At 60.6% G+C, this 12,433-nt stretch overlaps 1 protein-coding gene across 1 annotated transcript; it reads left to right on the top strand.

Annotated features, from left to right (window-relative positions):
* The first annotated feature begins 444 nt into the window (after positions 1-444).
* On the top strand, positions 445-12,129 carry FAAP100 (FA core complex associated protein 100). The gene is made up of 10 exons (XM_058561860.1): positions 445-674; positions 879-997; positions 1,848-2,818; positions 4,477-4,633; positions 5,526-6,298; positions 6,409-6,545; positions 7,568-7,684; positions 10,474-10,560; positions 10,958-11,094; positions 11,496-12,129. Exons 1-9 carry the CDS (start codon positions 510-512, stop codon positions 11,087-11,089), a joined length of 2,658 nt encoding a protein of 885 aa, XP_058417843.1. The 5' UTR covers positions 445-509; the 3' UTR covers positions 11,090-11,094; positions 11,496-12,129.
* The last annotated feature ends 304 nt before the right edge of the window (positions 12,130-12,433 follow it).

Genomic DNA, 12,433 nt, shown 5'->3' with positions numbered 1-12,433 from the left:
ACCCCGCTCTGGGGGAGCTCGCGTACTAGCCCGGGTCCCCGCGCCGGCCATGCTCTAGGGCGCATGAGGGAGGCGCGACTTCGTGCCGGACCAAGGGACCCCGAGGGCCCTGCACGGGCGTAGGAGATGCTACAGATCCGCAATGCCCCCCAAGAAGCCGCCTCGGGCCGCTCGGAGGACGGACGGGGTGCGCTAGGGCAGGCCCTTAGTTTCCCGCGTTTAGCTTTAAACACGTTGGCCCTTTGCTAACCGCTCTGTGTCCACTAGCTTTACCGCGGCGGCTTGGCCTCCCACGCTTCGCGCTTGGGCTCCAGCCGAGAAGCCACGACCGGGAGCACGTCCGCGCCGCGCCGCTTTACGGCGGAGGCCGCGGCGCGACGTGGGCGGCCGTGAAGCGCCGCCGCCCCGCCCCCGGCGTCAGCACCCCGAGGCGGAGCGGCCTCCGAGCGGCCTCCCCGCGGCCGGGGCTCCCCGCCCGTCTTGCGCTCCCTGAGCCGCGGGCGCGCACGATGGTCGGCCTCACGCCGCGTGTCGACTACCTGGCGGGCTTCTGCTGCCCGCTCGGGGGCCTGGCGGCGGGCAAGCCCCGCATGCTGTGCCTCGGGGCGGAAATCTTCCTGTCCACCGGGAGCGAGCTGGTTTATGTCTACGACCAGGAGCGGGGGCTGCTGACCGTGAGCACTGGGCCCGGGCAGGGAGAGGGCGGGGGTGCCCAGGTTCGGGGAGTGGAGGGGCGTGGGCCTGGGCGAGGGAGGTGCCGGGTTCCGGGCGGTGGGGTGGGGGGGCCGGGCTCCGGCTTCCTTCCGAGGGGCTGGCGCATTGAGGAGTTTGTTTAAAACTAAAGACTCCGTGCTGTTGCCTGCCTCCCCGATGTCCAGGCAGTGTACAAGTTTCCGGGTCAAGTGTGGCACCTGGAGCTCCTGGCCCTTCGCAGGGCGCTTTATGTCCTGTGCGCCCGCAGGGGCATCTACTGCTTGTCGTTGGACCAGGCGAGTAGGTGAGGAGTGATCGTGGGTGGCACCAGTTTGGGCGAGGCCACATGGCCTCAGATGAACTCCCTGCTCTCTCTGATCCGTGGCCACCCTGCCCTGCCCTCCTCAAACACCACCCCTGCGACCTGTACGTTTTGCTTGCCCCTCGATTGGGTTCAGAGTGAACAGTCACCAGCCGGCCAGCATGGGGCTCAGAGCCAGCTCTGAAGTCTTGGCTTGTCCCTGCCCACAGCACTTGCATTCTCTAACAGGCAGCTGCTTGCAGAGAATCCTTAGTAAGTGGGGTTCGGGCAACTGAGTCTGCAGCTTGGAGCAGGATCCTGCCCCTTTGGCCTTGGTGGGTCCTATCCGGTCTGTCATGACACACCTTCGAGGTGGGTCTCTGGTTGGTAGTCATGGCAAAAACATCGTGAACCCAGAGTGGTTAGAGAAGCCCAGTATGGAGAAGCCGGACCCCTCCCAGGCACCAGTGTGGAGCCTACACGGGGGTGGCTGCTCACTACTGGCTTAAGACAGAAAGGGGTAGTGGGTGTGAATCACAGATGAGGCCTCGGGGGTCTGACGGTTTTGCACCAATGAGAATTTTCTGTCCGAACTCTGTTTCTGGAACCCTTGGTACATCCTAGGTTACGTGTGTGTCCCTGGGTGACCAATGTCAAGCAGAGCAGTCCATGGGGCAAGTGGGAGGCGGTGTGGCAGGCCAGCTGCTCCCTGGTGAGCCTTCCCCATACCTGTGAGGGGCTGTGACGGTCACTGAGGTCACTCTCTGAAGACCCCAGACCCAACGTGCTCTGTGGCAGGTTGTTGTGAAGTGTGTGTGAACATCGTGACCGACAGTTCCCTGTATTCTCACAGGTCTGTGAGCCAGGATGATGGAGATGACAAGGATAATGGGGATGACGGGGACAGTGAGGACAGTCAGGATAGTGAGCCGCCTTCCTCTGTGATCCCCGTGGATCCAGACGCCTGTGTCCTCCCTGATGCCACACTGTGCACTTTCACTGTGCTCGACGACGTGCTCATCACCCTGGCGCAGGGCCCCACCCAGTGGAAGATGCAGCTGTTTGAGTGTCCCTGTCCAGGGGAGGACCCCAGGCCCAGAGGCCAGATCGGTGAGGTGGAGTTATCCACCTGCATCCCCCCAGCTGGGAGCCCCAGGGAGCCCACAGCCCCCCATTTCCTCCCAGTACTGTGCTGTGTGTCACCGCAGGGCTCCAGAGTCCTACACAGCCACCTGCGGGGATCCGGGGGCTTCACGCTGGAGGAGACCCTCTTTGGGCTACTCTTTGGAGCTGACGCCTCCCTCCTGGAGTCACCCGTGATCCTCTGCGGTCTCCCCAATGGCCACCTTTGCTGTGTGGTCCTGAAGACCCTAGTCACCTCCAGGTTGGCCCCTGGTGACCCGAAGGCCCTTGTCAAGATCCTCCATCACCTGGAGGAGCCCGTTGTCTTCATTGGGGCCTTGAGGACAGAGCTGCTGGCTGAGGACGTGGAGGAGTCACACTCTGACTGCCTGGTGGCACTTGGTCACCATGGCCGGACACTGGTCATGAAGGCCAGCTGGGATGAGGCTGGAAATCTGGTGCCAGTGCTGCGGGAATACTGCCTCCCGGGGCCTGTGCTCTGTGCAGCCTGTGGCAGGGGCAGCTGCATGTACCACAGCACCCCCTCAGACCTCTGTGTGGTGGACCTGGCTTGGAGAGGCACTCCCTGGGACCCCACACAGCCAGATGGCAGCCCAGGAGGCCTGCCCTCTCTGCTGTGTCCAACCACCTTGAATGTATGCAGCGTTGTCACCCTGTCTGTGTCACCTAGGGCACCTGAAGGTACGAGCCACTGTTTAAACCTGAAAAACCAAAGCCTCAGGGTGGGTGGAACCTCCCCTTTGGCATCTTTCTCCCCTGTGAACTGCCTCGTCGTCTTCTCCCTGCCTCGTTCTTGTCTTCCATAAAGCTGATGGGGTAGGCCTATTCTCACCTGCTGTAGCCTCATGATCGACACTTCCTGTTTGGGGGTCAGGGAGTGCCTGGCTGTGTGTGTTCTTCGTGGGTTTAGGGGCAGGAGGTGTGCTGCCCTGCCTGGGTGGGGTCTGCACCTGGGTGACCCGGGGCAAGAGCGTGTCTCTCCGTGACCAGATCTTACGTGGAGGGTACTCCGGGGGAAATTCAACTTGGTTTAGGTCAAGCCTTACATTTCTTCCAAAGACAAGAAAACACCTGCTCCGCTTATGCTTACCTGTGGCTGCTGCTGAGCCCACCCTGCCCTGAGGGTGGGCGGCACCGGGGAGCTCCCGGTGTTTGTTTTCCCCAGACAGAGCCTCTGGAGAGCATTTTGGCTGTGCTTGCCCAATGTTGGGGGAAGAAGGTAGAGCCACCTTCCCCCCAGCACATATTCTCGTTAAGACAGCCCTTGAGAGGCTGGCCGGGTGGTGCAAGCGGTTAAGTGCGCGCGCTCCGCTGCGGCGGCCTGGGGTTTGCAGGTTTGGATCCTGGGCACGCACCAATACACCTCTTGTTAAGCCATGCTGTGGTGGCGTCCCATATAAAGTGGAGGAAGATGGGCACAGATGTTAGCCCGGGGCCAGTCTTCCCGAGCAAACAAAGAGGAGGATTGACAGATGTTAGCACAGGGCTGATCTCCTCACTAAATAAATAAATAAATGAATGAACGAATGAATGAATGAATGACAGCCCTTGAGTGCGTCATAAGGCCTGCTGTGGACCATACTCAACATAAAAGGAGTGCCTCAAAGAGGAAAGGCCACTGTTTCTCCCGCAGGGAAAGAGGACTGCATGTGGCAGGGAAGGGAAGAGCACGGAGATCCCACCTGGGCGTGTGTCCTTCAGCTGAGGGAGGGGCCTGCCTGTCAGCTGCTCCACCTCAGAGCGGGGCTCAGGGCCTCAGCACTGTTGGGCTTGGGCGACAAGCAAGAGATCAAGTCTGTTTCCTCGAGAGCTGCCTGGTAGCCCAGGAGCTGGAGAGGAAGCAGAATGATGCTAGAGAGACATAGGCTTTCAGAAAGGCCCCAGTGAGAGCAGCGGGAGGGCAAGGGGCCTGCCCCGCACTCACTTGTTTTTGGAAACCTCTGAGCAACTTTGCTTGTGGTCTGTTGAAGGTCAAGCATGCCCAGCTGATGTGGTGGCCCACATAGGTCCTTGTTTGGCCCCTTTTAGTCCTGTCCACATGAGATATGCCCAGACGCCACCAAGGTGCTGCTTCTGCTGTGCTGGCGTCCATTCCCAGGGAGGGCCCTCGGGAATATGTGTGTGAGATGAATGTGGGTCGTGGCTCTGCCCAGCCTCTGGCGCATTGCCAGGGCTCTTCAGGTCATCTCTTCAGGGATGTCTCCGAGGACCCTCTCTTCATCACTTGGGTACTGGCCTTCTGCCAACACTTGTCTCAGGTCCCGGGGGCACTGCTGGGTGTTCCCAGCAGCTTGCTCCTCTCCGCCTGTTGACCTGGCCCTGTATGTGTCCATTTTCAGGTGGCGCTGAGCTCTTGGCCTTGTCTGCCAAAGGCCGCCTGATGACCTGCAGGCTAGACCTGAACTGTGAGACACCTTGCCCCACCAGAGTGACTGCAGCAAACACTGGCCAAAAAATCAAGGAATTTCTCTCTGGAATTTTCACTGTCTCTGAGAGGTGAGCAGCTGGGCTATGGCTTAGGCTGAGGCTGGTGCTGCATCCTCAGGAGATGGCGTCCTGGGTGGTGGCATCCTGGGTAGTGGTCTTGGTCTGGACCAGGCCTGTTCCTTTGCTTCTGGCCCCCAGCAAGAACCCCAGACATTGCATTGCCTGCCAAAAGGCTGCACTAAAGGCCGGCTGCCTCGGAAGTTGAAAGGGACCTCCACCATCTTCTCTGACCATGCCGCATTTTCCCTGGTAGGGGGCCCTCCATGCTGACTCCTCAGCTCTCCCCCAGGACCCCCTCTTCTCAGAGGCCTTTGCGTCCCTGCCCTCAGTGAAGGCACCAGCAGCCCTGTCCTCTGATCCGTTGAGAGAGAAAGTGGCTCCTCTCACTGCCCTCACTTGCCCTGCCATGGCCCTGAGTGAGCGTCCATAGGCTCCAGACCTCTGCAGCTTAGGGCTGTTTCTGTAGCATCTGCCACTCTCCAGGCTGTCACGGTGGTGGAGCAGAGGAGCAAAGGGGCCAACTTGGAACATGGCGAGGAGCAGGGTGCCGTATCCAGCTCCCTGCGGGCACCACCTGGCCTACGTGGCCCTGACTGGGGTGGCAGGCTCCATGAGCCCGGTAGGCTAGGCCAGGCCCATGAGCACCGGCTGCACCAGCTCCATCCTCTGTCCTCCTGCTGCCCAAGAGGAGTGGTTGGGTCAGATGGCTGAGGACAGCTTCAACAGGGTTTGGCATGGACGGGACAAGGAGAGCTGCTTTCATGAGGCTGGGGCTTATTCCTCCCTTTGTGCTTGTCAAGGAGCCAAGTTCTTGTCCTTTCCCACCCTGGGCGTAGGGGACATCACACCCACCACTGTGGCTCCTTGCCCCTCCCTTGGGTGGCACGTCTGCTCTTTTCAGAGTGTCTTCTCTGAAGAAGGCTGTTGACCAGCGCAACAAGGCCCTGACGTGTCTCAATGAAGCCATGAACGTGAGCTGCGCCCTGCTGTCAACTGAGGAGGGCCCCAGGCCCATCTCCTGCACCACCACCACCTCCTGGAGCCGCCTGCAGCTGCAGGACATGCTGACAGCCACCTGCCTGCTGGAGAACAGCAGTGACTTCAGCCTGGACCAGGGCTGGGCCTTGTGCGTCCAGGTGCTCACCAGCTCCCGTGCCTCAGAGCTGGACTTGGCCAGCTCGGCGGTCACTTACACCATCCCCGTGGACCGACTCGGCCCTGGCAGTCGGTGGGAGGTGACACTGCCCCTGGGCCCTGGCGAGGACGGCGTGCTCGATCTGCCCGTGACTGTGTCGTGCACACTCTTCTACAGCCTCAGGGAGGTCGTGGGCGGGGCCCTCATCCCCTCAGACTCTTTCAACGACCCCTCTTTGGATGAGCACTCTCTTGATGTCCTGCCTGAGCAAGAGGGCATCTGCTTGCCCCTGAGCAAGCACACAGTGGACATGTTGCAGTGCCTGCGCTTCCCCAGCCTGGCCACACCCCACATGCAGGGCCCCGGCCCACTCAGCCCTGCCAGCGACCCCGTAGACACCTTCCTGGGAGCTTGCCTTGGGCCAGGCAGTGAGCTGGCAGGACCTGCGTCTCTGCAGGCCAAGTACCTGCCTCCGTCGGTGGCCGCCATCAAGATGTCAGTGGAGCTGCTGAGGGCCACCCTGGGGGACAGTTACTCAGGTTGGTGACGTTGACTGGCTTCCCTCTGGTCTTGAGGCCTGTGGATGTGGGGTTGTTCCTCCCTCTCCCAGGATCCACCCAAGCTCATGGCCGGCACATCTTCTCTCCAGGTGTGTCCCTGTGCTGTGCCACCCTGCAGTGGCTCCTGGCCGAGAATGCTGCCGTGGACATCCTGAGGGCCCGAGCACTGTCCTCTGTACAGGGAGTGGCTCCAGATGGCACTGACGTCCACCTCATTGTCCGTGAGGCAAGCAGGGGGTCAGCTTTCCTGTCTGTGGGGAAAGCGGTGCTCAGAGGGGGTCTCTGGGCCATCAGCATCTCTGGGCTGCTTGAGAGGAATCAGATTCTCAGACTCATCCTCCAGAGGATTCCGATGCACACTGGAGGTGGAGGCACAGCTGTAATGGTGCAGCCTTTGCAGGGCCAGAGGCCGTGTCGGCCTCATGTCTTAGGTCCCCGTGAGGAGCGGCCTGTCCAACACTCTCCACATGTGGGTTGCCACCCCGTGCACTGCTGGAACTCGTAGCTGGGTCTCCCAGTGCTGCTCCATGATGGTTTGTAACCCAGGAGCATCACCAACCGTCACCAGCCCGAGTCACTAACCCATAGACCACCAGGGGGCGCCAGGCCCATCCTGGAAGCCGCTTACACGGGCACCAGAGATGCTGGTCCTCCAGCCCTGCCCCCTCACCACACCTTCCTTCCCAAGACCCTCCTGGAGGTGGACCAGGGTCATGCCCAGCAGACCCTCACTTTCGAGAGTTGGAGGCTCTCGCAGAGTAGCCCAGGCAGCCAGGACACACGTCCCTGAGGGCAGTGGGTGGGGGCTGCCCGTTGCACAGCCCTTTCAGGCCAGGCCAAGACCAGGCCAGCGTGTCTTGGTTGGGGCATCCCTGGGCCTGATTCTGGGGCCTGGCGGTGGTGGAGGGGGTGGGCAGTAGTCACTTCATTCTGGAGTGAGTGCCGTGGGTTGGGATACTGAGGGCATAGGGTTCTTCCTGGGCACACGTTTCCAAATGAGCAGATTCGCTGTTGGTTGACTGGCTGGTTCTTCAGGTAGGAATTAATGTTGGGGGAGATGACCCAGGTCCGAGAGCCCGTCTGTACCCAGCTTTGCCCACGTACAGGGTGTAGAGGGGCTGCACAGCCAGGGAGTTGGGGCCACCAGAGCCTCACGTGCTCCTTTTGGCTCAGAGGCTCTTGTAGGTCCAGCCACTCTTGTGCTGGGCAGGGCTGTGGACCGGCAGCGAGGCTCCTTGTTTGTTGCAGGTGGTGGTGACTGACCTGTGCCTGGCAGGGCCCATCCAGGCCATGGAGATCCAGGTGGAGAGCTCCTCTCTGGCCAACATGTGCAGGGCTCACCACGCTGTCATCGGGCGTATGCAGGTGTGTCAGCCCATCATGGGCCCCTTGGGGAAGTCTCTGCCGGCTGGTGGGAACATGGGACCGTGGTGGTCTGTGGCTGCCTGCCACAGGGGTTGCAGGACAATCCCTCCATCCACGTCTCCGCTCCCACATGCACATGTCATGCAGGTGAGCTGTGGGCAGCTGGGAGGCATGTGGCAGAACTTTGCTGCTTATCCTCCAGTAACAGACGCTGTCTTTTGGGTGTGCCGTTGGCTCTTAATGCAGCCGTGAAGCCATGTGGCCGATAGGTGAAAGGAAGATGTTTCCATTTATTACCTGCTGTGGTCAGCTGGAGCTTTCTGCACTTGGCTGGCCAAGCAAAGGCCCTGTGGAGAGGCTGTGCCCTTGGGTCACACACGCTAGGCGCAGGTCCCAGGACAAAGTGTCTGCTTGTCTGAGCTTCCATGTCTTTGCCAAGAAAGCAGGAGTTGGTGGCCAACCATCACGCGGCCCTGGGGCCCTTCTGCCACTTGGCACAGGAGCAGGCTGCTGCAATGCCGTGCAGGGCGCTTGGGCCATGACTCCCGGACCTGAGAAGGTCCTTGTGTTCCAAGTGAAAATCTGTCAGTTGGTGTCCTTGGCAGGGCACAGCCCTGGCTTCAGGATTGGGTGGCCCGTCTCCTCCCACCTGTTCTGACTGTGGCACCCCGGGCTTCACAGAGGGATCTGCAGTGGCAGCTGTCAACCAGTTCTGATGATTTTTCTTTCTTTTTTTTTTTTGTGAGGAAGATCAGCCCTGAGCTAACATCCATGTTAATCCTCCTCTTTTTGCTGAGGAAGACTGGCCCTGAGCTAACATCTATTGCCAATCCTCCTCCTTTTTTTTTTTTTCCCCAGAGCCCCAGTAGATAGTTGTGTGTCATAGCTGCACATCCTTCTAGTTGCTGTATGTGGGGCGCGGCCTCAGCACGGCTGGAGAAGCAGTGCGTTGGTGCGCGCCCGGGATCCAAACCCAGGCCGCCGGTAGGGGAGCGTGCGCACTTAACCGCTAAGCCACTGGGCCGGCCCTGATGATTTTTCTTGAGTGTGGTCTCTGTATCAGCCTCACCTGGGAGCTCATTATCAGTGCTCATTCCCAGGCTCCACCCCATACCCTGAGAATCAGAGAACCTGCAAGCTGAGCTTTGACAAGGAGCTGAGGGCTGCTGTTCCAGACCCACTGGTGTGCCCAGGCGAGCACAGGAGCCAAGGCTGCAGCCAGATGCTCTGCATCAGACCAGGCAGGCACCAGTCGACAGCCCTGATGACCATGTCACGCAGCACTGTGACCCCACTGTGACCGTGATGACCACCTCACACAGTGCCATGAGTTACTATGGCTCTTTTGAGCTTGTGACCCAGCACTGTGACCGTGATCCTGCTGGGACCCTGATGATCAGTGCTGTGATGGGCCCGCTTTGCTGCATGGCTTCATGCCTGGCTCAGGAATCTAGTCATGAACACTTGGAGCCGTCCAGATGGCCTCTAGGGCAGTGGTGCCACCTGTCAAGGCTCTGCCCCCTGGGGACACCCAGTCCCCGGAATGGTTCCCATTCCCTGTCAAGAGCAGAGCTCTAGGACCTGCATTTCTCTGCCCCAGAGAGGAGCCAAACAGATCATCAGCATCCTCTTGCGGGGCCTGACGTGTGCAGGGCCATCTGCAGACTGTGCCAAGTGTGGCGGCCAAGAGGTGGATGGTTAGCATGAAGCTGGGGGAGGAAGCGTGCTGACTGGACTTCCAGCAAGAAGTAGGGGCGTTAGTGTTCTGCTGCTGCCATGACAAGGTACCACAGATGGGGTGCGAACAAGAGGAAAGCAGTGCTGGAGGCTGGAAGTCCGAGATCGAGGTGCTGGCAGGCTTGGTTCCTCTGTGGCCTCACTCCATGGCGTGCAGACAACTGTCGCCTCCCTGTGTCCTCACGTGGTCATCCTTTTGTGCATGTCTGTGTCCTGATCCCTTCTTATAAGGACACCAGTCAGATTGGATCAGGGCCCGCCCACACGACCTCACCTTGGCTTGATCAGAAAAGACTTTGTCTGCAAAGACAGTCATGTGCTGAGGTAGTGGGGGTAGGGCTTCCACGTGTGAATGCTTGTGGTCAGAGTTCAGCTCCTAATAGTGCTGTAGACACTCCCCTGATGGGAGTCCACGTGGGCTACAGACCTATCTGTACTTCGTCAGCTGACACCGAGCTCTGTTGCGGGAGTTCCTGTGAGAACGGCATTCATCACCTGGCTGCGCCGAGTTGTCAGGACCCTGCCAGATGTGCAGCGTCTGCTGCGGGCTGGCCCCTCCTGCTGCCCCTTTGGGTGTCGGGATCTCTTCTCAGTGCTTCGCCTCAGAAGCCAACAGGTGCCTCACTGCCCAGACCCATCTGGGAGCTTGGATCTGAGCCCTGGGAGCCACTGGGCTTCCTCCAGAAAGCAGGACGTGGAGCAGCCCCTGAGTGGGCTGTGGAGTGAAGGTGCAAACGGTGCAAGTCAGGGCCATGGAGACAGGGCAGGAGGAGCAGGGACCCAGGCCTGAAGCCAAGGATGGGAGAAGGGGTGGCTCTGTGGGGACAAGGGGGTCGGGCAGCAAAGGGGAAAGAACTGAAAGTTACTTTCAAGTAAGTAGCCGTCAGGTCAGGCCCCGCCGCTGGAGCAGGAACAGCGGAGATGATGCAGCGGGGGGGGCAAGGCAGGGAGGCCGAGATGGAGGGGAGGGGCGGGGCTGCCTGGCTCTGAGGAGTGGAGGACAGGTGGTGGGAAGCGCTCTCTCCAGTGACCTGTCCCTTGTGTCCCCCCAGAGGATGGTCATGGAGCAGGCTGCCCAGGGCTCCAGCCCGCCTGACCTCCGTGTGCAGTGTCTCCGCCAGATCCAGGCCAACCACGAGGTGAGGCCCCTCGGTGGTCCCATCCCCTGAACCTCCCACCGCTGGCCGGGCTCCTCTGGGGACACACGCAGGCGCTCTTCACAGCCAGGTTGGGCTGTGGGCTTGGCTCCCCTTATGGGAGCTGGGGGACAGGGTAGGTGCAGTGGCTTCTGTCTGCCCTGTTCCTCCTACCTGCTCCACCTTGGCTAGGACCCTCGTCTCCCCTCAGCCCAGCCAGCTTTCTTGCCAGCCAGGCTGCATGTTCCACGTTGTAAGGTCACAGATGAGTGTTCTTCCTGGACCAACGACCACATCCCAAGTAGGATGTGTGCATGGTGGGCATCCCTCAGAGGGACCCAGTGCCATGCCCAGCAGGAAGGTGGGGGCCTGAGCCATTGCTGCTCACCCCCACCCGCAGATGCTGCTGCGGGAGGTGCATACCCTGCGTGACCGGCTGTGCATGGAGGACGAAGCCTGCTCCCGCGCCACCGCTGAGAGGCTCCTGCAGGTGTACAGGCAGCTTCGCAGCCCCAGCCTCCTCCTGCTGTGATGCAGGTGGGCCCCGCCCCTCCTCCGGGTCTGTCCACACTTCCAGCCCCTCTGACCACTCACAGTGCCTTTGTGGTTTTATGGAGAAAAACCCAGAATATGAGAGGCTACTTCTTGCTCACAACCCACGAGGCACATATTGGCCTGGTTATAGCCAGGGAAAGTCGGGGGGCGGGATGAGGTTGGCTATTGCACAGCAGAACACAGGGTACCTGGCCCCCGAATGGCCGCTTGGCTGCCCTCACGGGTGGGTGTGATTGGAGAAAGTGGAGCGTGTAGTGAGTCGTTGAGGGCAGCCAAAGTGGTATCTGAGCCCTCTGGGCACCAGGTCTGCCCTCACTCATCCTTGTCCCCCTTCCCCAGTTCCTATTCTCCATCCACATCGGTCCTTTCCCTTACTCTGACAGCTGCCCATGGCCTCCGCATGCAACCTGGTCACTGCTGGGCAGTCTCCCACCCAGAGCATTGGGCTGGATCAGCGACATCCCCTCCGCTTGGAAGTCAGGCCCAGGATACAGAGTCTGGACCCCACAGCAGGAGCATCATTGCCCGAGTGGCCTGCAGAGGCCATGCGGAAACAGGGTTTCTGGGGTTGGGGCCTGGGGCCGGTTTATATGTGTTCCCACCTCTCCACCTAGAGACCTGTGCTGCCCTTCCTGGCGGCACCCCCGTCCACCCACAGAACCTCTCATCTGGCTCTGGGTGCCTTGGCCTGCCTCTCCGGAGGGCACACGCTGCAACTGAAGCACAAAGAGTGGGGGCAGGGAGCGGCTCCTGGAAGTGCCCAGTGGCCTCTGGGGGCCTATGGCCAGAACACTCAACAGCTAGGTGCCTCCAGCTGCACCAGACACCCAGCACTGCGTTGTTTTCAGGTGTCTCAGGGTGGGCGCAGCCCCCAGCTGCCCCCCTCAACCTGGGCAGTAGCCCGCTTGCCTCCGGTGCTGGTGTTCTTTGCATTTCGGGAGGTGACAGTGCTCTTTCTCTGTGCATGCGGCATCCCACTGTGAGGCGCCCCCACCTGACATTGACCCTTTGTGTTGAGCTGCCTCGTACTGCACTGGTTTTTTACCCCTCCCCCTCTATTAGGTGGCACTTTTGACCTGCATTCCTGGCTGCCCCCCCCACTCCACGTTGCTTGGATGAGCCCTGCACGGGCTTCTCCGTGGCCCTGGGGCCAGTAGGGAGCCCCTAGCACTGGGGTGAAGCCCACAAATGAAGTGGTCCCTGCAGCACCCATTTAGCCAATCAGGGCATGAGGGTCCCTCCCAGGGGACCGAGGCCACCTCCTGGTTGCCCTCTATAGAGGGAGAGGGGCTGGTGCAGGCTGTGAGTCAGAGGCTGAGAA

The sequence above is a fragment of the Diceros bicornis genome, chromosome 18 (genome assembly GCF_020826845.1).
Source record: "Diceros bicornis minor isolate mBicDic1 chromosome 18, mDicBic1.mat.cur, whole genome shotgun sequence".
Taxonomy (NCBI): domain Eukaryota; kingdom Metazoa; phylum Chordata; class Mammalia; order Perissodactyla; family Rhinocerotidae; genus Diceros; species Diceros bicornis.
The sequence above is the reverse complement of the archived record's forward strand: the minus strand, read 5'-3'. Positions and strand labels throughout refer to the sequence as shown.

What these genes read in the sequence shown, in the direction of transcription:
- FAAP100 (XM_058561860.1), top strand. Translation starts at nt 510, where the DNA reads ATGGTCGGCCTCACGCCGCGTGTCGACTACCTGGCGGGCTTCTGCTGC. An exon ending in AGGAGCGGGGGCTGCTGACC is followed by an intron (nt 675 to 878) that starts GTGAGCACTGGG and finishes CCCGATGTCCAG; the next exon opens with GCAGTGTACAAGTTTCCGGG. An exon ending in TCGTTGGACCAGGCGAGTAG is followed by an intron (nt 998 to 1,847) that starts GTGAGGAGTGAT and finishes GTATTCTCACAG; the next exon opens with GTCTGTGAGCCAGGATGATG.